The 24,003-nt window shown below is 44.7% G+C and overlaps 1 protein-coding gene across 5 annotated transcripts in view; it reads right to left on the bottom strand.

Moving 5' to 3' along the window:
- nalcn (sodium leak channel, non-selective) overlaps positions 1-24,003 on the bottom strand; it is a 69,851-nt gene continuing 45,848 nt past the window's right edge. For all 5 annotated transcript variants that reach the window (XM_068572121.1, XM_068572120.1, XM_068572122.1 and 2 more), the window contains 29 exons: positions 13,374-13,510; positions 12,702-12,843; positions 12,437-12,510; positions 10,930-11,031; positions 10,730-10,799; positions 10,469-10,560; positions 10,220-10,342; positions 9,926-9,982; positions 9,290-9,410; positions 9,047-9,178; positions 8,653-8,820; positions 7,961-8,065; positions 7,383-7,489; positions 7,161-7,281; positions 6,956-7,054; positions 6,728-6,821; positions 4,985-5,091; positions 4,746-4,820; positions 4,509-4,628; positions 4,337-4,405; positions 4,081-4,229; positions 3,874-3,967; positions 3,620-3,752; positions 2,642-2,757; positions 1,822-1,979; positions 1,430-1,580; positions 1,189-1,335; positions 976-1,090; positions 1-451 (listed from right to left, as the gene is read on the bottom strand). In XM_068572121.1, the coding sequence (XP_068428222.1) occupies positions 309-451; positions 976-1,090; positions 1,189-1,335; positions 1,430-1,580; positions 1,822-1,979; positions 2,642-2,757; positions 3,620-3,752; positions 3,874-3,967; positions 4,081-4,229; positions 4,337-4,405; positions 4,509-4,628; positions 4,746-4,820; positions 4,985-5,091; positions 6,728-6,821; positions 6,956-7,054; positions 7,161-7,281; positions 7,383-7,489; positions 7,961-8,065; positions 8,653-8,820; positions 9,047-9,178; positions 9,290-9,410; positions 9,926-9,982; positions 10,220-10,342; positions 10,469-10,560; positions 10,730-10,799; positions 10,930-11,031; positions 12,437-12,510; positions 12,702-12,843; positions 13,374-13,510 (3,321 nt within the window). In that variant the 3' untranslated portion in view covers positions 1-308. The remainder of the gene's footprint in view (positions 452-975; positions 1,091-1,188; positions 1,336-1,429; positions 1,581-1,821; positions 1,980-2,641; positions 2,758-3,619; positions 3,753-3,873; positions 3,968-4,080; positions 4,230-4,336; positions 4,406-4,508; positions 4,629-4,745; positions 4,821-4,984; positions 5,092-6,727; positions 6,822-6,955; positions 7,055-7,160; positions 7,282-7,382; positions 7,490-7,960; positions 8,066-8,652; positions 8,821-9,046; positions 9,179-9,289; positions 9,411-9,925; positions 9,983-10,219; positions 10,343-10,468; positions 10,561-10,729; positions 10,800-10,929; positions 11,032-12,436; positions 12,511-12,701; positions 12,844-13,373; positions 13,511-24,003) is intronic.

Below are 24,003 nucleotides of genomic sequence, written 5' to 3'. Positions count from 1 at the left end.
TCCGCCTCATAACACCACAAGTAGAAAAACTCAGCAGTCATGATGAGTGGAAATCACGGAGGAAAAGCAAAACCTATCCCAGAAGTACAAAATCGCCACCGCAATGTCAAAATGGCCGCTCGAAGAAGGTCTCGACAACCAGCGCGCACAGACTTCAGCTCGTTCTGAACAGTTGTGAACCTGGATAAAAAGAGATTTTTTATTTAAAAGCATTGTTTTCATTGATCGGGTGGAGGGGGCGAGCAAGAGATGAAAAAAAAAGATCGACTCGGGTCGGCGAGCACGCTGGAAGCGCTGCGGCCCGTTCTCTAAAGGTCGATGAGGTCGTCGCCGCTCTCGTCGCTCTCCACGGTGAGCTGGCGGGTCCACCACTTCTTCACCTCCGACCCAGAGGAAGCCTCGTTGCTGACGGGGTTAATCTTGCACACGAAGGATTTCACACTCACATGACCTGGCACAACGAACACACACACGCACACGCACACACACACACACACACACACACACATACACAGAAAAGAGCGTTCAAGGCCTGGTTCTTGTCTTGTCAAACCTGCATGTCTCCATCTTAACGTGTTCAGAAGGGTTTGTGTTCTACTTATTTCAATGAACGGGTTCTAACATTGAGTGTAATGCCATATTCTTGTCTCAAGTTGCTGTTATTTCAGCTTTATTACCGGAGCACTTGTGGCATATGACATATATACACTCATCAAAGATGGAGAAGGAAGCGGGCTGACCCCCCGGACATTCACTGGCGACGCGGGAACACCAGAAATATAGCTAATAACCATGTCTTGAGTTCGAAGACCGTCCTGTCTGTGTAAATAAATAACTTTTCACATAAATCTTTGGGTCTTCCACAGCCAGAGAGACACACACCAAGCATTTTTTATTTTTTTTACTCAATTCAACAGCGTCTCCTCTACCAAACTGTGACGCTGAGCTACAGACCGTACACAGAGATGCACGCACCTGCGGGCATCCTCCACTGTCCCCTTCTCTGCGGCCTCCCCAGGTCTGAAGAGTCCTGCCTGTAGCCGCCTCTGTCTGACAACGTGGGGCTCAGCAGCTGCTGGAGGCCGCTCAACTAAAAGAGAAGACAGATTCACCACAGATCAGACCATGCGCCTGCTTTACATCACAATGTGTATGTGTGTGTGTGTTGATACGGATGCAGGGCTTCACCTCAGGCTGCGAGGGGTTGTCTGGGTTGTTGGTGTGGTCTTCACTCGGCAAGGTGGTCTCTATGCTGGGGGGGTTGAGGAAGCGGCTCAGCTCCTGCTGCTGGCTCTCCCTCAGGCTGTGGATGATGCTGCACGACTGCTGCTGCTTCTGCGAGAGGACACGCGGACACACAATGTGGTCAGTGTGTGGACCGTGTGAAAGCAATGGAACCAGTGTGTTGTGTCTGTGTCGGGAGACTGACCGCCCGGATACGTTTGAGGCATTTCTTGAGCCACATGCGTATGGTTTGCTTGGCAACCTCTTCTTCAATGGTGTACTCCAACTGTTCCCTGGCCAACAGCTCCTCCAGCTGGAGAGACTTCCGAATGTCCACCGAGCGATATGACAGCATGCTGTATGACACACACATTAAAGATTGACATATTTAGTGGAATATGATTATGCTTCTGTGAAACCGAAGAGCACCAGAAAGCAAAATACACTTTAGACCATCAACCATCAAGAACTGAAGTTTAGAGACTTTTAAACCCTGAAATAATTATATGATGTACAACTTTTGTTACTCTCTGGAGACCCCTTAAATACTCATGTACACTGTATGTGGGTTAAGTGTGTGGGGGTTTCCATGGTCACCTGAGCACGTCGTGGAAGGTCACGTCCCCTCCGCTGTGCAGTCGCTCCATCTCGTAGCACATGTGTTTGAACAGCAACTTGTCTTTGTCCAGGTCCACCTCCAGCCGGCCCCGGAGCAGACGGAGCAGGAACTTCACCCTGGACGTGGGTATCAAACCCTGGGGAAACAGAATTTGAAGGGTTAGTCATCCTGATTCCAGGACACGATGCTTCGACTTAGACCTGAAGTGTACATCTGCAGGTCCGGCTTTAAAGCCTGAGCGTAAAAGGTTGGGTGGGAGGGTGTTGGGTTACCGTTACAGCTTGAGACAAAGGTGAATAGAGTTGGGTCGGAACTAAAAAATGACATGTTATGGATATATTACATATAGATTGTATATTAGAAGTAGTCACTGGGACATCACCCACTGGTTTGTGGACTTCCTTTATGAAGCCTTGAGTGTTTATATATATATAACTTGAAGTGACACAACAGGAAGCTAAAAGTTACATTAACTTGAAACTACAATGTTTACTGAGGGAATAAATCAAGCAGAGCCATTTTCTCACAGACTTCTATACTATCAGACTTGGCCCCTGATGGACATTAGAGAAAGTGCAAGAGGGATGGGAGGGGGTTACATTTTTAATCAGGCACACACTGTCCTAATAACTTTAACTTAATTACTCCAATGCCATACTTCATTCCTCCTTCAGCCGTTCTTATTAGCTCGCACCCTGCTTTTATCTTTTCTATATTACGCCTCGCTCATGGCCATTTGATCGTCACCCTCTCCCCTCTGGTGTGTCCTCGTCTTCTCTCCTGTTGCTAATGTCTCACCTCCCGTTTGTCATCCACCATGTTCCAGATGATCTGGAAGTGCCTCAGGTCATTATAGCTCAGCAGCTGGTCCTCCTCGGTGGAGTAGAACAGAGAGAAGTTCTCCACGATGATGGCTGCAGCGGTATATAAGACATGTTAATAATCACGGAAGATAGTATTCTATAATGGACAGTTTTTGTTTTACGATGCATCAATCGTCTACATTTGCATCACAATAAATGCAGATTGTTAGGGTGCCCTTTATAGCTGTAAAAAGCTATTTATTTTATGATGCAATGAGTCACCGGCACTGCCTTGTAAAGGGACTAAACTAATCACAATATTATAATGAGTTGACTAAAACCCCTTCTGTTATAATAATGCATCCCATAACACTGGCTTAAGCAAGAGGACAATTTGAATTCATGTTTCGTCTCAAATATTGAGTTTACTTGCATTAATGTGACAATCACTGTTGCTCTTCTTCCTAATTTTCAAGACAAAAATAAAACCTCTGTGAAAGTGAATGGTATAGATATACAGTCCACTAAACCAGAGAATACACGTTGTAAATAACATTCAAACAGATGGTTTATTTCCATCTTAAAACTCTTGCTCATTTTGATTCTTTCTGACATGTTGCTTTGCCTCCTTCCCTCTTCCTTTACGGTGGCCACCTACGTGAAAAAGATATAATTTCTGCATGAAGGGGTTTGATCATTCTGCTGAAAATAAGCCGCAATAAACTCTGCGGCGTCTTTTTTGGGGAGATGACAAACCCACATGAAAGTGTTCTTCATGAGCACTGCAGTCTTGTGTTACATAAAGCAGCATGAAACAGCCCTTGCTGTTGCTAAATCACACGTTTATGATCCTTTTGAACAGCTTTTATGCACACACACACACACACACACACACACTTGTGTCCCTCAAACTAAGTGAAAAAGACATGGTCCCCACAATGTCACCAATACAAGAATACCTGCACACACTGACCTACGAGTAGGTTGAGCATGATGTAGGCTATGATGACATAGAAAGAGCAGAAGTAGATGAGTGCTCCAGCATAGTTCCCACAGTCAGTCCTCCAGTAGCGTTTGTCATCTGGGGTGCAGAATGGGGCCTGAACCTGGGGAAAGGAAAAACAACAACATGTGGGGAATTCAAATTGAGGTGAATCATGTTTCCGGTTTGGGAATAGATGGCGTGTTTTATTTGTGGTTTGTGTTTTGTGTTTTGGCCCATCTTACCATGCAGTCGTGCATGATTTTATTCCAGTCCTCCCCTGTGACAATACGGAAGAGGACGGTGATGGCCTTGCCCGCTGTGGAGAAGTTGGCATGCCTGTGACAACGGGAGAGACGGACAGCTCCGTGAAGATGTCGTCTACTGTGTCGACGGCATCAACTCTCATCACCAGGGGGCAGAAAAAGAAGAAAAAGAGGCAGGGTCCTCACCGGTTGATGTTCTCTCCGTACTTCACCGTTCCAAAGAGAACAACGCCGGCGAATGCGTAGCAGAGGAGGAGGAGGAACATGCCCACGATGATGAAGAAGCTCTTGTACATGCTGACGACCACGGTCAGCAGCAGCATCTTCAGAGTCACCTGAGTTCATCACACATGTTTGCAAGCATATTTTGTCACGATACAAATTCTTATTTTGTTGGGGTGGAGGCAAATTGAGCAGATTGTTACGCGCAAAAAATACTCACATGCTTCCCACATATTGTGAAGAATCTGAAGACAATCACACATGTGCCCATCATGTAGGTATATACGTTCTAGAAAGGGGAGAGGGGATGGGTGTGTGATATAGTTATATGCAACATTGGCTCCATAAGAATTTCTAAAATGCTCCCTTTGTGTGACAGGAATTTGCCGAACCAGTAAGGAGAAGTGCAGGACGATCCAGATGACGCCCAACACCGTGACCAGCAGGTCGTAACGATTCCGTCTGCTCTGCCAGTAGCCCGCGGGAGACATGGCTATGAGCTTCATGGTCACCTGGAGAACATCAACAAGTAACATTAGAGACACACACACACACACACACACACACAAGTCTATGCCAAGTGCAGGCGATCAAACCATTACAGTGACGGATGAGGGTCACAGGCTCACCTCCAGTACAAATATAAGGGTGAAGACTACAGACATGGTGGCGAGGGGAAATGTCACCTGATCGTCCACGTCCCACTGGAGAAGAAAGCAGATTCACCCGCATGTCAGTGAGTCCGTTCACGTCATGTTAGTGTGGCGCATTGGAACATCATAAGTGTTCTTGACAAAAATCCCACAATAAATACACTAGGAACTTATATAAATGACATGGCGTGCTGTATTGCAACATGAGGCTTGACCTTGACTGAGAGCAGCACCGACTGCGCCAGCACCAGCACTGCAATGCCCCGTTTGAAGAAGGGATGTTGAGTGATGTCATACATCTTGGCCCGGAAGCCCCCGTTTTCTGTGAGGCAGATAGAAGACCACACTTATAACACAGCACTGTTTCTGTGGAAATTCTTTCCACATGTTCATACAGTCCAGGTCTGGAGTCAGTGATTCAAAATAGAATGTCTAAACTGGCTGAAGCAGTGGTCTTTAAAAAAAGAAAAAAGAAAAAGGCAGCTGATGCTTGAATCCGTGGTAGTGTCCCTCTCTGTCCAGCAGATGGCACTCATGGACTGCTGCTGAGTCCCCTTAATAAGTGTGGTCTCTAAAATGTTAAGAACATTTTGAAAATAAGTTTGCAACAGTCTCCAGTGCCCGATATTTATTATTCAAAGCGCAAAATATGCACTGACGAATATGAGTAGTGAGTGCGAGAGACAATGTTCCGCTGTGAATGTTGCACCCAGCCAGGTCCGTGACAGGACGCGGGATGCGAGCCTGTCCACCGCGTCTGCTTGAGGACCTAATTGGATCGTCTTTGGCCCAAATTAGATTCAGTGCCGTTCGGGAGCACCTGGATTGAAGCTGGACGTCGTCTCCGTTCTCTTCTCGACTGCCAGGAACGGCAAAGGAGGAGAAGCCCAGTCGAGGTCTGCGTGTCGGGTGTGTGCGTGTGCTGCTGCGGAGCTTAGTTGTTGTGTGGTTGTGTGAGCCGCCTTCTTGCCGAGGTCATGCTTGCATTCATGAAATCTTGTGTATTGAGTATTGAGCCACCGGGCGTTCCGCACACTGCACAGGACTGTAACTGCACTCTGGGTTTCCGGGGTTGTATTTGCCCAATCACATGGGTAATGTTTGTTTCATGTGTCAGCAGCGTCGCTTTGATTTAAGAGAGCAATATCGTTTTCATCCTGATCACAACACATCCTTGTCACAGCTGTCTGCAGTGTCAACGTCAAAGCAGCGAGTTTAATGTCTAATGAACGTGAATAACAAGTGAGTGCTGACCACGGGGAACGTCTCTTCAGTCGGACCGTGCGAGTTCGCCCCTGTAACGATCTACCAGTAGCGAGCGCATGGCGACGGTGCAGAGGGGCCTCTGGACACGGATCAAAGTCGGGTTGATACCGCCGGTGTCAGCGGCACGGCTGAAGCCATTGATTTCCTGTTAGTTCTCAGCCTCGGCCGTACCAACGGGCCTTTTCCCACACCGCCTCCGAGGCACTTTCGACTATTCTCACGTCTCTTAATCACAGGAGAAAGAGCGGCGCGAGCGCTCCGTATTCCCGTTTCGGATTGGGATCGACAGCAACGCAGTTGAAGAGCGCGGAAGAATTTAAATGCAACATTTATCTTCTCTGTGAATGTGAATTTAAAAAAAAAAAAGTTTTTTAATGCGGATGAAATACGCTTAAACGTGAACATTTAAAACACTGGGAATTTTATATAGAAGGTTGTGCACGTGACATGCACCATGCACCTTGTCTGCTCTCCTATTCAGCTTCTGCATTACTACTGCTGGGAGGCGTCTGTCCTCAATGAAAAACAAGGACTATTAAATAGGGATTAATGACGCTAAACTAAATGCGGACACACACACACACACACACACACACACACACACAATTCATATTCGCCATGATTTATGCCACTGCTTTGTATTGCAGAATGTTAGCCAAAACATTTGGCTTCATATTTTTGCGTGTGAGCACCTGGGCGGGGGGGCAGGTGCAGAGGTTGGGCTATTTTAAGTCGACTCTTCAGGTCCTCCCATCTCCTCTGGTCCACCGTTAGGAGGGCGGTGCCCTGGCAGCGGGAGACACACATGTTAACATTCCAGAGGCAGTGATTTTTCTTGTTGCCAGCTTGGTTGCAGCATCAATTACTGAAAAGCTTGAAAGAAAACATGATGCTACATCTCTGCCCGAGGTTCTCTTTACCTTGTTCTCGTTGAAGTTGGCGATGACGACGCCCACAAACAGAGTGAGTCCAATCATGCATCCCAGAAACACAAAGACGTGGATGTAGATGCCATGGATCTGCAGGCACAGAGGAATTTAAACTGTCACTGTCAATGTCATCTATTGAGGTAGACGGCAGCAGTAAAAGGAGAGTGCAAAGGTGAGGTCAGGTGAGGTTCAATACCGATCCGACGCGGTGAATGATGACATCTCGGACCTCCACCCAGCCTTTCAGTGACAGCACTTCAAACAGAGCTAGCATGGCATTTCCCACGTTGTCAAAGTTAAAATTACGAGGGTTGGCCCTGAGGGAGGACGGAATTGATACATCAATCATCAAAAGAAAAACCATCCGAGATACATACAAATACTAAAGATACATACAAGATAACAAAAGCACCCATACCAGACTCTCGGTACCCAGAAACCAGGTTTCTTCTCTCCAGGCCTCAGCTTCAAGTTGAGGAATTTGGAAACGCTGACGTTTATTCGGAATATACCGCGGCAGTCGACCTGCAACCAACAACACGGTTAAACACAGAATGAAGCAACCGTAAGAGCAGCTGTGAGTGACGTGGTTCAGCAGGTGTGTTGTCTGAACTAACAACTCAAACATCTCACTTGCTGACACGGCGAACAGACGGGGAAAAGTTGGACTTGTTTTTGCATAAGAAACCCTTATGTTGAACAGTTTGAAAACATGTTTTGCCTCATTGCTTTGCAAGTAAATGGATCATTTTAATGCACACCAATCATAAATGCAAAATCTTGTTTGAAAAAAAATAAAAGAACCATCATAAAAGGGTTTTCTATCAAATAAAATATCTGCTTTGGCACAAGCTGAAAGCAGTACAATGACTTGTTAAGAAAGTCAACACTGAATTATTGATTGACAGGTAAAAGCGCTTGCATTTGTTCAGCTCGCGGGGAGTGTGGAATGGGAGGGGGCGGGGTTTAGTGAGCAGATTAGGCTTCTAGCTGTACCCGTTTGTGAATATGGGCGTCGTTGCACTTGGCGAGCTTTCCGGCGAACAGCTGAACCCCGAAGCTTGCGAACACCAGCATTAGTGTGAGGAGCAGAATGGAAACCTGCGGGGGAATCAATCAAGAGTTTAGGTACGGACAGTTGCACGTAATCCACGAGTGTCAGATCACAGAGCAAGCCGAGGATGTCAGGCGGCTGCGGATGTGGAGAACTCAGCTGGGGAAATCCACGTCCGACCCAGAGATAATGGGTAGCTATTGCAAGCTTCTGATAATATCATCAGAGCCCTTGGCAGGCGAAAGCAAAAAGGGAACACAAACGCCAGAAATGCAATAACAACGAGATGAATAAGATCCATTAATGTGCAAATCTTGCTGGTATTTTGCTTGCATGCGTCACCTATAAAACATAAATACTTAATCACAATCATAGTTCTTTAAAGCCTTATTTGAGACCATCTTTACAGTTTCACAGTGTTACATTCAAGCCTCATCATTGCAGGTTTCAAGTAAATCACATTAAACATGACACTGCACCGAGGTGTATCGAGCTCTCTCCCGAATAAGATTTTGTAAGTGAAGAACGAGAAGACCGCGCCATGTTAATGCACATTTAGTGCCCATCAATGAGGAATAACATGGATTGCGTGTCATGAGGAATACAATGCGTTAAATTGTGGCTGAGAACGAACCAGGAAGATCTCCTTGAACCCTTTGAGAACCTCCCGCACCACCTTCCTCATCTGGGGTACCAGCTTGAAGATCCTGAGCGGACGCAGGCAGCGCAGCATCATCAGCAGCTGAGCCCCAGACTCAGGAGGGACAGCAGGAGGCAGCCAGCACAGGAAGATCAGACTCACCTATGGAGAGGAGAGACCAAGAGCAGGGACGGCGGCCAACGGTTATGGCAGAGGAAAAAAAAGAGGAAAAAAGACATCGTTGCAGTTGCAACGTGTGTTCACGCCACGGCTCCATCGTTTGATTTAGCGACCTTGTGCATATGTCCCCGACAAAATGTTTCGACTGCATACTCTTTGAACATTACATGCCCGGTATTTTAACAGCACCAGGTTGAGGATTTCTCACAAGATAGATGAAGATGTCCATGACTCCTCCAAAGTCTCGGATGACGGCGGTGGGGGTGAAGAACAGGCCGTCGGCCATGATCTTCAAGTTCAGCTCGATGCTCATGAAGATCACGAACACGTACTCCCCGATCTGAAACGAGAGGAGCAGGGGGGGGGGGGGGGGCTTGTAACGGCAAAGTCGCAGCCCCCGAATGGTGGCCCAAATGGCTCGCTCACTCGCTTGTGCGGCCCCTGTCCGTACCTGCAGCGTGGGCGCATGCATGACCCTGGTGAAGGGCGATTCGAACATCATGGAGATGCACGAGCAGATGGTCACCACGATCATAACCCAGTCCAGATAGGTGACGAGGCCCAGAAGATCGCTGCGTGGGACACGGACGTTAGCGTATCGTTGTTTTCACAGGGTTTACACAGAGAAATGGCTTATTCCTTGTAAGTGGGTCAGGAGAGCTATTTGGTTTGCAAACCAGCACAAACTCAGGGATAATTCAAGGGAAAGAGAGGGGAGGCAGACGATGGGAGTGGGAGGATATGTGAGGAGATGTATCAGAGAGTGAGAGTGAATAACTTAGGGTGTGTGTGTGTGTGTAATCCGTTCTGCAGGAGGATGTCAGTTAAAACCTTTTTTTTTTAAATCTCCCAGGCACCAACAGTATTGGATACAAAGGACTAGCTCTCATTTTAATAATCAGACCGCGTGCTCTGCATGAACTATGATCAGGTTGCATAATGGGCCCTCCGTTCACAATTTCCATTCCTTTTTTGGGGGGTGAGGGCAAGCACAAAGGCAGGTAATAAAAAGGAATAAATATTCCACCGCTGAAGAGCGGACAGATCAATAGTGAGAGTGAAGGGATCAATAATTCATCACACTTACTACAGCTGGTGGTATTTGGTGTTCTTCACGGCTCCTGTTATGGGGTCAGTTTTGGATCTAGATATGACATCATACAACCAAAGACAAATGTTGACATGTTAATAAAAACCTCACCGCATCACTCACAGTTATTCACCCAATGCTGCAGATTAAAGTAGTAAACATGGGCACAACATTGCTATAAAGTAATCAAAGACAGGAGAGTAAACCATCATGTTTGTGTATTTACTGAGCAAACCAACTTGAAACCTGTGAACCCCTTCAGACCACATGCAGACATACGACCCGTCTTACGCGTTGAAGCGAGCCCGAACAATCAGCCTGCAGAAGGTCCTGAAGCGGTGCTCCCGTCCCACGATGAAGAGAGGCTTGTCAAAGTACGGGTGGTTTTCCCTCAATTCCTCTTCCTGGACCTTTCTGCACACAGACGGGAGAAACACAACAGTCATTACGCGGGACAGCCGGGAAACGGCGATGCCTTTTTGTCAGATATTTGACAGGTGTTAACGCTGTGTGTGTGTGTGTGTGTGTGTGAGAGAATACCTTTTCATCTCCGCTTGCTCCTTCTTCTCTTGGATCATCTTGATCTCACTGTCCTCCCTCTGTGCGTTACGGTATCGAACCGTACTGGAATGCTGTGGGGAGGGGAAGAGATGATTAAGACACTTTGTTGTTTATTCTTTTGCTAAATCTTTTTTTTTTTCTTATTCTTTTGAGGAACGAAACACTCCAGCGTCTGATACGATGTGTCAGAGTTTGTGTCTGTGCGTGTGTGTGTGCGCGTGTGTGTGTGTGTGTGCTCACATCCTGGCTGAGCGTCTCCAGTGACTTCCCCCGGCTGATCCTCTGACTGGTGGACCCATGTCTCAGAGATCTGCAGGTTCGAAGAGCAGACATGTGTGACGCAGGCATGTACGATAGTACTTTTTTTAATTTGCGGTTGTGTGTGTGTGTGTGTGTGTGTGTGTGTGTGTGTGTGTGTGTGTGTGTGTTTGTGGTCAGACCTGCGCTCCTGCCGGATGTGATGCTGCACACTGAGTATGGAGCGTTCTTTGGCTGGCTGGCCCTCGAAGGAACCGCTTAGCATCCGCTGTCTGGTACAAGCCCTGCAAAAAAACAACAACATGTTTTCTATCCCTCTCCTTCTAAACAATGTAAAGAAGATTCATATATATTTATATATTTTTTTATATAAGCGCGTGAGGTGAGATCAAGCTGGCAATCACAACACAGCCCGATCTGGTCCAGCATCCTGCCTAAAGAGCGATCCTCGACCTTCGTCGATCCAGGCGGTTCAGGTTCGAATCATTCCATTAGTCAGTGTGTGTGTGTGTGTGTGTGTGTCGGGGGGGGGGGGTCTGACCAACAGCACAGTCCTGTACCAGAACATGGCTAATGACGAGCGTGGGCACCGACACACGTGTACTTCAATCATTTGCGGAGACTCTGAGCGTTTACTGGTTTATTGGCACCGAGAATGCGACGGCGCCTGCGTGTTGCCTGGAACGCGTGTGCGTTTTGCCGACGCGACTCTGAGCCCTAATTGTGCGTTTGCGCGGACGAGTGCAGGCCAGACAGAACGTGTTATGACTGCTGATATGCCGTCTATCTTCCAGACTGACTAAATAAGGGAGGTGGTGGTGGTGGTGGGGGGCAGATTGGACACGGTGCCAGCGAGCTAATCTACACTTAGTGCCAGCGAGGCCATGCTGAACAGCTAATCATCCATTTACTTCACAGTGACAATGAATGAGTCTGAAGTGGGTCTGTGTGTGTGTGTGTGTGTGTGTGCGTGTGTGTGTGTGAGAGAGACAATGAGAGAGAGATGCATTAACAAATGCCAGAGTGCCGTTACAACAGAGCTACATCTAATGTGCGCGCACGCACAAAGACTTGAGGTATTTTGTGACTGTGGACGGTGCAAACTAAACGCATCTACTGCAGCCGGGGTCTGCGAGGATGGTGTCAGAGCAACATCTCATGACCTCCTCGCCTTCAGTCTTCCTTAAACACAATAGTCTTCCACAAGCTGCTGGCTCAACAGCTGCAAGTGCGAATAAAAGCCATGTTGAACGTTTGCTTTTCGCTCATCACGGTGATTTTGGGGCGGTGGCTCTGAAGGGTGGCCTGAAGTGACGGGCTGTCAATAACTTTCTCTCTAGATTTAGCAACCCTCTGGAGCTACTTTTATTGGAAAAGAGTTGGCAACTCTGGACTGGGTGCGGGGGAGCGCGGTGTAAAGTTTAAGGTCCAAAGACTTCCACACATGTGGGAGTGATTTGGTTGAGAAGTGAAAGTCTTTATAGACGTCTGGGTGACATTCAGCTGTTGTTTCAGCAGCGGGTGTAGCAGCAATGACTTTTCCTGTTCTAACAATGGAAGGTAGAGCGGGAGAAGTCATTAAAATGCTGTCGCAATAAAATAATTAGAAAATCTGTAAAAAAAAGAAATCGTTCGTATCTTCAAAACGGCCAAAACGTTGCTGACTGGGGAGGTGCACGAGTGTCTCACCGCAGGATTCTATTGATGGTGTTCTCTTTTTCCAGGAGGTTACGAGCTCGGATACTAAATATTGACCTGCGGAGCTGAGAGAGCAAATAGTGAGAGTCCATCAGGTATCAGTTTGCTAAATGTATAGCGTACCATCCACAAACACACAACTCACACAACAACCGTACTTTCTTTTTGCTCCTTATTGGTTTACCTTCTGTACACAAAGCCACTAAAAACTTAGATTGATCGCTTCCATTTCCACTATCTGCGCGCGTGACAGTACCTTTTGGTCGATATACTTGTTGTCCTCGATGGCTGAGCGTTTGGAGTGGTCGCAGGAGGAGGACGATGCGGAGGGGAGACGCCGGAACAAACAACCGGTGTCCTGCTGCTGCCGATCAATGAACTGCTTCATGAAACTCTCCCTAGAGTACGCAACAAACAGCACACACAACGCAGAGAAATGTAATGAACGGTTCCCAACTGAAGAACTCCGTGTGCCGAAAGGAAAGTAATCACGCTTGTTATGTAACGGCCGAAGCGTCTACAGTACGCAGTCAGCGGGCCGGCAGATGGGCCCAGCTGTGCACTAATCAGCAACTAAATGATAAAACTGCTTACAGGGTCCACTGTGTTGGACACAGCTCAGCTCTCCTGCTAAAAACAAAAAGAAAAGGAAGAAAACTGCATACAACAAGCTACAATATGACTTATTTTTGATGACTGTATTCGAGTCTGAAATATTGTTTCTGGTTCTTTCTTCACAGTATGTCAGTACTGGAGAACAGGTCTGGGAAATGATGAAAGCAATATAATAATGTAATTCTACCGACATTGAGGTATATATATATATATATATATATATATATATATATATATATATATATATATATATATATATATATATATATATATATATCTAACACAAAGTGTTGGCTTGGCTGTTACTGGGTACCTGATCCTGGGCACGGTGAAATCTGACGGGAGCTTGGAGATTTTCACCATCTGAGGTCTGTTGGGGAACTTCTCAAAGATCCTGAGTCGCAGAGGGAGCTTCTCTTTGGTGTCAGCGTTGGCTTCGCTTTGCTTGAGCTGGAGGAAGAAGAGGAGTAGGAAGAGGAGGAGGAAGAGGAGGGGGGGCAGATGAGAAACCCATTCAGGCACTGAGCAGAGCGAGCGAGGCGAGATACAGTGAAAGGGGGAAAGCCAGCCACTTGATAGGAAAGTCAAGAAGACAGATATCCAAATCCGATACACAGGGGAAGAAGGACACGGTTAGTGTGGTTTAGGTGTGGGAAGGCTGGGGATTTTGAGGACTGCAGGAGCTGGTATTCATGGAGAAAAAGCACAAGACTGAAGCCTGGAATCACAGGAGAAAACTGTGCAATATGGAAGGGTTTTTCTTTTCTTTTTTTAAATCAAAGACAAAAATGCAGCTTTATATTTCTGCCTGATGATGGCAGCAACACACTTACGCACACTCACTCACGCACGCGCACACACACACACACGCGCACACACACACACACAATGAGATCCCACTTACTTTGAGAAAAGAATGGAGAAGGCAACAAAAGAAAAAAAAGAGGTAAAGATTACTTTGGAGTGGTTAATGTAGAAAAGAAAAGGGAGTGACAGTTGGAATAAAGTGCGCGTGCGTGATGGGGCCTCTGCACCGCGCCACGGGACTGGCGAAAATAAAAAATAATAAAATACATGACAAAATGAATGAAACCAATTATTCCCATTTAATTACATATTGGGGGGTGGAGGGGAGAGGCTGATTGAAATCCCTTCGCAGGTGTTCTGTGTCTGGCTGTCTGGAGATATCCCCTGATGCATTGCAGATTAGGCCATGGAAGTGAACGGCATTCTGGGTTGACGGTGAACGGCAGCTTATATCATACGGAGCGGCGAGCCGCCGTGAGACAGCGTTGGCCAATGTTTCCTCTGTCAGTCACGTCATCCGTCAAACCGATGAAAACGTCCCTTCGCGCTGCCTGTGCGTGTTGGTATCTCTGTCCGCAGCTGGAGCGGCCAACTTTGATTTAGCTTTTCTTTTTTATTAGAGGACAGCCGCGAGAAGGAGATGGAGGGAAGGAAAATCTGTCCTTTCGATGTTTTGGATTTGATTTTTTTCCCCGGCAGACTGAAATATGTGACTTCTTTTCCACCGTGAGTGGAAACACTGGAAAGACGGGATTATTGTCCCAGCGTTTGTTTGCCCAGGCTTTCTGCCTACATTGTGTCTCTCAAGATAGACACAGGATAGAAAGAGGGCAGAGTGAGAGAGAGGAGGAGAGAGAGACACCAAGTGTGCGACTAAAATAAGTTAAAAGAGAGAAAATATAGACAGAAGGAAACGCATGGGGAAAATAAGCATGAGACAAAACTTAAGGGATGACGACTAGACGAGTGCAATGTGGGTCTAATGTGGCTTGAAGCAGTAAACAAAGCGCCGTCATTCACAGCATCTTCAGCAGCAAAGGATTGAAGATAATAATAATAGTGAGCTTCTTCTGAGTGCCGCAGCTCTCTGGGGTGAAACTTGCAGAAAGTGCTGCAGTCATCTTGAACAGTACCTGTGCATTTGGTCGCTGGATTTCCAGCACGCAGAACACACACACACACACACACACACACAAACAACAAATCACAAACCTGCACACATACACGGTGCAGAATTAATATGGACCATACAGTTCCCAAAGGTCTTAATCAATTGGGGCCAAGTCAGCTTGATGTACAGTTTCGAGCTGCACGCGCCTCGTCTGCAGCAGAGTCCCATTACAGCAGAACTTTCTGTGCAGTGCATCATCCTTTCTTGCTCTGCGTTCATCTCCACCTATTATCCACATCGTTTATTTTATATAACACTGCCCCAGTGTCAGAGTCTTGGTTTCAACTCCAGATTCTGCTCATTGCCCCCGTCCCTCACTGATCTCCCATTCTTGCTATTTTTTAAAAATTTTTTTAGCCCTTCCGAGACCGGACGCTCCAAAAGAATGAACTTGACTTAGAGCTTGTGTGTGGCAAACCATGCACATTTATTTATGTAATTCAATTGTTTGTTTATTCATATGCCGGGGAGGAGGCGGGGGAACCCACCGACTGTGTGAATACATAAGCGAAGGTTGCGCTGAATTTAATTTCAACTTAACCTGGCATAACAAATCGGAACCAAATCGGGGCCATTTAATTTCCTTTTTAGTTTAGTTTTATGTTTTAAAGGGGCAGGGTAGCTATTAAGCTAGACTTGTTTATCTGCTACATTACCATGCATATAGTTTAATTCATGATTGGCGATCTGTGCGAGGCTGTTGTGGAAATGATTAAGCAGGTGAGTGGGTGCACTAGCCATAGCTCACTTCTAAACGTCCGTACGTTGGACCTTCGACCTGGTCAATACACCGGATCAATAAGGCAACACATGGACATGCAGGAGCTCAGGAACAGAGCACTTACTGATCATTGGCTTTAGCTTAGATGTTGCTGTATCACAGCAGAGGAATTACTTTCTCCTGTAAAAGTACCAACATGCCAATATAATACATTTAGTAAACTGTATTTTGATTGCACTCAATATTGACTCTCTAGTCTAAACAACATTTCAAAGTGCTTTACGAAAGAAACTGAAACCCAACGAGGCTGATGAAATGACAAGAAGGCCCAAAGAGATAGGTGTCATTCCCCAGTATTGAAGAGTGAAGCCAATGCTGATGTCCCTTGAACTTGCATTCTCTCTACCAACCATTAGGGGATGACTCCGGTTGTAAAAAGAAGTCAGATTGTATCGAAGTCTATGAGAAAATGACTCTTGATGTATTCCCTCAGTAAACATTGTAAACATGAGTTTATGGTCTTCAAACGGCGGTCCACAAACCATTGGGTGACGTTGCGACTACTATATCAACTTTTTACATGTAGTCTATGATAAGATGAATACAAATAAAAGCAGTAGAAGTATATAAACATTTCTAATAGTGTTCACAAATGCCAATAATTTGGTACGCACAGTTCCATAGGGGCTATGGACGTAACGAGCAGCGCTGCATCGGCTTCACGGTTGAGAGGGCACTCGCCAGGTCGATAAATGTTTTTAGGAGCAAGGTCGTTTAAGGAAAAGCGTTTAAGTGAGCAATAAAAAAACGTTTGTGCATTTAAATGCAGCCAGTATATTTATTTCTGTCAATACACTGAAAGTGGCTATCACTCAATATTTTTGTAGCAACACATGGATCACAACTCGTGAAAGGTAGCCAATGGCGTGTGGTGGTGGACCCACTTGGACACATGGAACACAAACAAGTCTCCAAATGAATGCTAATGTTGGGCTCTGTATCTGCTTTAGATGTGTGATGAGACTTTGCAAGTCTGCCATATCAACTGTGTGGGAATGGTTTTGTATGGCCAATTTTTGCATTTTTTTTTTAAAAATGTCCAAGTGTGTGTGTGTTTGTGTGAAAAAGAGAGAAAACGCCCCTGTGTTTCTCTTTATGTCACAGTGAATGGCTGGTGAATTCAAACCACAGCTTCGCTTGCCACCGACGAGATTTAGTGTACGGCGGTGTAACAATGGAGCCGAGACTAATGTGTTTCGCCTTGAGACCCATTCAGGTGACCCGCCGCGACTTCCCCCCTTCCATTCGAGTCAATTTCAGGCTCGGCTGAGCTGGGGAGCTTTTCGTGCGGGATTTCCACAGCTTTCCCCGACCGCCGCTGAGAAAGGAAGAAAAGCTAATGCTGACCGTTAGCGTTAGAAAAAACTCAGTCATAGCCAGAGTTCACCGGGGAGTGGGATAGAATAGATAGTGTTAAAATGACTTTAGACAAGCAGCTGGAGGGTCGTAATACAGAGTGGAGTGAAAAAAGGGAAAGGGGCTTGAAAAACATGAAACCCCGTACATAACGACACTGCTGATACAATTTTTTTTTTTGAAGTAGGCTTGCAAGTGAGATAATAATAAAAACTAGAAAATTTCGAAAAAATGTTGAAAGTGTGGCTACTACTACCGTAAAACATGGCAATACATAGCTTTTGTTTATTACTCTGTCTCTCCTCAAAAAGGCTTGTTGAGGAGTTGGTTTGTGTGTTAAACTGATTGGCTCATATGAAGCACCCGTGTGCTCTCGTCATTATGGTGACCGAGGACTGAGTGAGAGCCAGCAGACTGATTAGAGGCAGACTGGACTGTGGAATTATCAAACTATTGAATTTGATTTAAAAAATTTTTTTAAAAATACATGAATCATGCGAGAGATAAGACTTTTGTGAACGTTTAGGTGTCCTTAAATGTTTGTGACATGCTTGTTATGTTTGTAGAGTTTTTATTGTGAGCGTGAGTTAGGGCTGATCGGTATGGCCAAAAATGTATATCATGGTATTTTGTAAGATTCTGACGGTGTCACGGTACACTGTAGCGAACATATTTGCAACAGGCCATCAGCTGTTTGTAGGTTGGTTCACAGGGTGTGTTAGGAAGCTTAACATGGAGGGACTTTGGGCCTAGGGGAATGTAGGTATGCATTTTTCAAATCCCCCCTCTTAAGAAAGCAGCAAAATGTCACGTTCATAGTCACAAATGGCGATGCAGCGGTCTGAACTACTTACTTAGACAATAATAACCTCCCGTTTTACGACTATTTACATTAATCCTATTGTGATTTACAGAATACTGAATTATTGAGGATATGACCTCTAATAATTAAAAGCAACCTGCAGCATATTATTACACTGAAGTGAATTTTAAGAAGTGATATCAAGTTACAATAATATGTGTTATGAGTACTGAGTGAGATGCATTTTATTATTGACTTCTTTGCAGAGGTATAATACAATGATAGAAAGTCTGTGCAAATATTTGCACCATCAAATCTGGGACGAATGTTCAGTCAACATTAGCAAATTGAACCTGAAAATAGAGTCTTGAACCTGATCTCAGCTTTGTGATCTTGCACAATTAAGTTGATCTGTGCTTGCTGATTTAATTTAATAAAGTGTGTGTGTGTGTGTGTGTGCATATTTTAAGTTTACAGACTTACAATGTAGAAACTTTCAGGTACAGCACTAAAAAGCACATACTCGTGTTTGATTTTAGAATTAACGTTGTGATTGTTTGTTTAGGTTTAGTCTACTAACCTAAAAAATTATACAGAGTAAGTTTAGTAATTTTTATTGTATCATTAATTGAAATAAATGCTAATTTGACTCAAACATCAATACTGACATTGGTAACACTTTATAATAAGTGCACACTATTTAGAAATAGTAAAGCATGAATAAACCATGAACTAATCATTTATAAAGCATTAATCCAACATGTATACTCATTAGTCACTCATTCATTAACAGAGTTATTAATGATGAGTTCTTGATTAATAATCAAGGGTTTTATACTTTATCAATGATGGATTTCCCATGAGTATACATGTTGGATTAATGCTTTTTGAACGATTAGTTCATGGTTTATTCATGCTTTACTAATGCTAAATAGTGTGCACTTATACAGTTCATGGTTTATTCACACTTTACTAAATAGTGTGCACTTATTATAAAGTTCTAACCAAACATCAATAAAAACACTAACAGTTCATAAAAATAAAATACAAATTCAGATTTATTATTTCCTTGTGTTAATGCTGTGGTTTACATCTTGAGCACAGATTGAGGCTCTGGTCAACATGAGCAACCGAAACAAAAGGATGACAGCCACGAAGATGAAGAAGATGAAGACCATCTTGAGGTCAATTCATATTTTACAGCGTTGATGAATCTGTGCCCTTGAGTACTTTTTAGTGTGGGCTACAGTGAATTAAACATTCGAACATGGAATTAGAGTTAAAATAATAATTTGGTTTTATTTGGACCTGTATGTGTTTAAGTTTGGGGGGAAACCGGATTGCCTGCAAACCCTAAAAACAGGTGGAGAACATGCAGAGACAAATTGTGGACACAACCCTAGAGGGGAGATGGTAATGGCCGCTTTGAGTTTGGGGGAAAACCGGAGTGCCCGGAGTAAAAACCCTACAAACAGGTGGAGAAAAAACAAACATAAATTGTATCACAACCAGGGAAAAGGAAATGATGAGAACCACACATCAGGTCATCAGTCCGTCATTGTTGTTTCACCATTCCTTCGCATCCTTCAATTGTTTCACAACTAGGGAGAAGGAAATGATGAGAACCAAAAATCAGGACATCAGTCCGTCATTTTTGTTTCACCATTCCTTCGCATCCTAAAATTGTGTCACAACGAGGGAGAAGGACATGATGAGAACCACACATCAGGTCCTCAGTCCGTCATTGTTGTTTCACCATTCCTTCGCATCCTTCAATTGTTTCACAACCAGGGAGAAGGAAATGATGGGAACCAAAAATCAGGACATCAGTCCGTCATTTTTGTTTCACCATTCCTTCGCATCCTAAAATTGTGTCACAACGAGGGAGAAGGACATGATGAGAACCACACATCAGGTCCTCAGTCCGTCATTGTTGTTTCACCATTCCTTCGCATCCTTCAATTGTTTCACAACCAGGGAGAAGGAAATGATGGGAACCAAAAATCAGGACATCAGTCCGTCATTTTTGTTTCACCATTCCTTCGCATCCTAAAATTGTGTCACAACGACGGAGAAGGAAATGATGAGAACCAAAAATCAGGACATCAGTCCGTCATTTTTGTTTCACCATTCCTTTGCATCCTTCAATTGTGTTACAACCTGTTATTTTTCTTTCACCATTCTATTGTGGCCTTTGGGTTGAGAGTGAGGGGTACAGGTGATGGAGTGGAAGATTGATCTATAGAGGAAGAGGAGGAGGAGGAGGAGCAGGAGCAGGAGGAAGAGGAGGAGAAAGAGGAGGACGACGAGGGAGTCTGAGAGAGTGAGAGGGTGTTTGTTAGCAAAGAGAATGAGTCGCCTAACTCAACTCACTGGACTCGCCTAACTCGACCCACTCGCCTAACTCGACTCGCTGATTATTAAAAGAATTAAATCAGCAACCTGAGGAGAAAGGGCAGATGGTGTTGATTCATTTCGCGCTGCAACTTTGTTTCCTTCTTCTGCATTTTCTTCTTCTTCTTTTCGTTCTCCTTCTTCTCTTTTGCCAGCCTCTTTTGCTCCTCCTTTGTGGCATTTTCTGCGTCTTTCCTCATCTGCGCCTTTTGCTTATCAGATTTTTGTGATAGCTCCTTAAAGTGCAGATTCGAGACCTGGAGGTCAGCAATTTGTTGTGCAAGGACCTGGATATTTTCTTCCAGTTCAAAAACTTTGCCGTCCTTGGCGGCAAGCTTGGCCTCGGTCTCTTTGTTCTTCTCCTCCAGAGCCTTCATTTCACTGGATGTTTGTGTGATAACATTAGTGAGTTCTCGGACCCTTTCTTTTTCCTCTTCCCATTTGAGCTCGATGGAGATGATGTGCTTCTTCAGCGAGTCAATTTCTATTTCCATAATTTGCGTTTGTGGGCCGCCAGTTTCCAGATTTTGCTGGTGCTGCTGGTTGCTGATGGCAATCTGCAACTCTTTTTGGATGGCTTTCTTCTCCGCCTCTACTAATTTCCTACAAGCTCTTTCGGCCATCAGAGCTTTTAAGATTTTCTCCTTTTCCTGCACCCATTGGAGCTCCTTGATCACCATCATCTTTCCTAGGGCAGCAATTTTCTGGTCCTGCATTTTTAGAGTTGAATTGCTGGTACTGTAATAATGGTAAAGTACAGTATTAGTTGTTGAATACTATAATGGTGGTTGAGTATAGTATTGTTGGTTGAGTACTAATGCTAGTTGTGTCTTGCTAGAAGAAAGTCGCTCGGTTTACATGAAATGTAAAATTCGCATGAAGAACTTTTCCCAAAGGAGTCTAGCTTAATAACGATCTCATTCAAAGGCGTAACTCCTCACAAATCTTCAAAGGCTTAACTCCTCCCTCTTCTGTTGAGTCACATAACTCAGGTCACATGACTATCCTTGTAAACAGTATGTGGATTGGTTGCTTAGTTACAGAAAATAGAATGTGTTTTTTGGAACCAAGCAACCAATCTGTTTACAAGGATAATCATGTGATCTGAGTCAAGTACAAGATTATTGTATTAATAATACTGTTTGTAATAAAAGGTCTGGCTTGATACTTAAACATGACAGAATGCAGCAGGTATTCGGTTCTTGCTTCTAGAAGTTAGCTGAGCAGATAGCTAACAGCAGAATTTAGAGTTTTTTTGTGAGAATTTTTACTTATTTTGTTAAACTCTGGAATCATAACACGAAATTATCTTACAAACTGTCCAGAGTCCAAGTTTCTAAATGACTGTTTTTTGGGTTAAAGGTTTTACATCAAGGTGGTATGGTCAAAATAAACTGCAGAGAATGAATAGAAGTCAATAGCAAAGTCCATACAAGTGTAGGACAGGTTTGTGTGCAGAAGTGTCATGGAGTGTGTCTAAGATGAGTGGGGATGGAGGTGCGGGTTTGGGTCAGTTGGGTTTACAGTCGCTTGACTCTCTTGACTCTCCCGCTGTCGGACACTTGTGAGCGCAGTGCTGGCTCTTTGTGTCTCAGCACTCAACCACAAGGTTTAAGGGACCCCACTGGCAGCCTGCAGTCTGCCCATGGCTGGGCTGCACTCCCACCCTCAGGCAAAGAATAATCCATTAAAATCTTAACATGATCAAAAAGAAGCCCAAAGCTGAGACACCATATGCAGTCATTTAGGGCTATCAATGACTGGCGAGCGTTGTGGGGTCGCTTAATACATGCGATTGACTTACTGCCAACAGTGGCAACAAAGACCTTATTTTTCTACAAAAAAATATAGCTGCAAGTTTGGCAGAGTTATTCCGGGCCGATGTGCAGCTCAGGGCCATTCAGAGCTGTCAGCACGTTCCTCCAGTTTGACCACCAGTTGACCACAAAGCACTTGTTTTCCATTCAGCATTAAACGCATGAATGGCGAGCACTATTATTTGAAATCATTGATCCCTAAATTGCAAGTGATGATGGTCCCATTGAATGATTGTGGTGGGTGTATTCGCTCCATTAGCATGCAAATATGGATATGTGACCAAACTACTGTGGTTTTGTTTTACCGTCAGAACTGTGTTTATATACTGTATATTTCTGTGAACATCATTTGAGATCGTGTCGGAAAAAACGGAGCGAGTTAAGGGAGACCAATGTTTGTACATATACTGCAATCACATTATTTGTGTATACTTGTGTTTGTGTCAGCTGAAGAATCGTTGTCTTGTCTCTGTCTCCAAGGTTGTCATGTTGTCACATCTCATTTCATCTCCTTAATACAGAATGCAAACTTTGATTATGATTTCTATTTAAAAAATGTAAAAAAATTCCACCTGTTCTGATTAGGTGTTAGAGGAGCCTTTAAATCTACGTTTCACGCTTTTTGGTAATCCACAGATGGGATTTATAATTACTACCAATTACGGTTAAAGCGGCCTCGAGGTAGGCTGGTTCTGGAGCGGCCACTAACTGCAAAGCGTGAGCTTAATTTTTTTAACATGATGCATCAGAAGTGAACAATAATTGATGCAAAATACAGCTGTAAAGGAAAATGTTGGGAGCGATAGTAAACAGTGGAGAGTTGGCTAGATACGTGAACCCTTTCAAACGTGTCAAGATATATATTAGAAAATATAAACACCAATATCATGTGGTCAAATTTAAAATGAAGAGTCATCCATGTCAAGAGACTGAGCTTATACTAGGTGCATCATCAAAAACCTGGAAATTGTGGGACTGAAGACAAAATACGGTTGTTGTTTTTTTTTTTTACAAGTTTCTGTCGCTCCCTCACACTGTCAGATGATGCTCTCTGACCCCATGCGGCTGAAGCCACACTTAATAAAAAAACTACAGATCCAATCGGACGAGGCAGCAGTAAATATTAACCTCACAGCCCTTTTTTTTTTTTTGCAACTGATCCTCTAACTGCAGGCGCCACATTACTTGAAAAATCCCTGATATGGGGAAAAAAATTCTTATATCTCTCTCAAGCTTACATGAAGCTTTCTTTTGCATAACGCACTAGCTATTGACCGACCGAGGCGAGCGGATACTTGTTCTCCCGCTGTGTAACTCCTCTGATGAGAGACCTCAGAGATGCGCAAACACACAGAAGAGAGCGCATCTCTTGGCCAATGGAATGACCGGGAGCTGACGAGCAACCGCCTACAGAGCTGCTCTGACCACCCACCCACCCACCCACCCACACACCCACACACACACACACACACCCACACACACACACACACACGGAGTACTGTATCTGTGTCTGCTTCTATATCTTATCTTCTATATACCCTGAATCTTTGTTCAAATGTACATGTAGAAATCTCGTGCAGGGGGCGTGTCTTACATCCCATCACATGCGCTCACTCGTGGTCTTGGTTGGGTTCCCCCAGACTTGGGCCAGTTGAGTCGCAATACCCAGTGGTGGGAGAGCAGGGAGCGAGTTAGCAGGGTCACCCTCTCCTCTCATTAGCCGGGTAATGAGCCGCGCTTTGGAGCTGCTGTAAAGCCACACGGCCTGTAAACCGCTAACACTCGGGAACAACTGCAGATGCCATATAATGTGTG

Source organism: Clinocottus analis, unplaced genomic scaffold (genome assembly GCF_023055335.1).
Source record: "Clinocottus analis isolate CAN_PGR_092001 unplaced genomic scaffold, fCliAna1.0.p SCAF_12, whole genome shotgun sequence".
NCBI classification, from domain to species: Eukaryota; Metazoa; Chordata; class Actinopteri; order Perciformes; family Cottidae; genus Clinocottus; species Clinocottus analis.
This window is presented reverse-complemented; position numbering and strand designations above follow the sequence as displayed.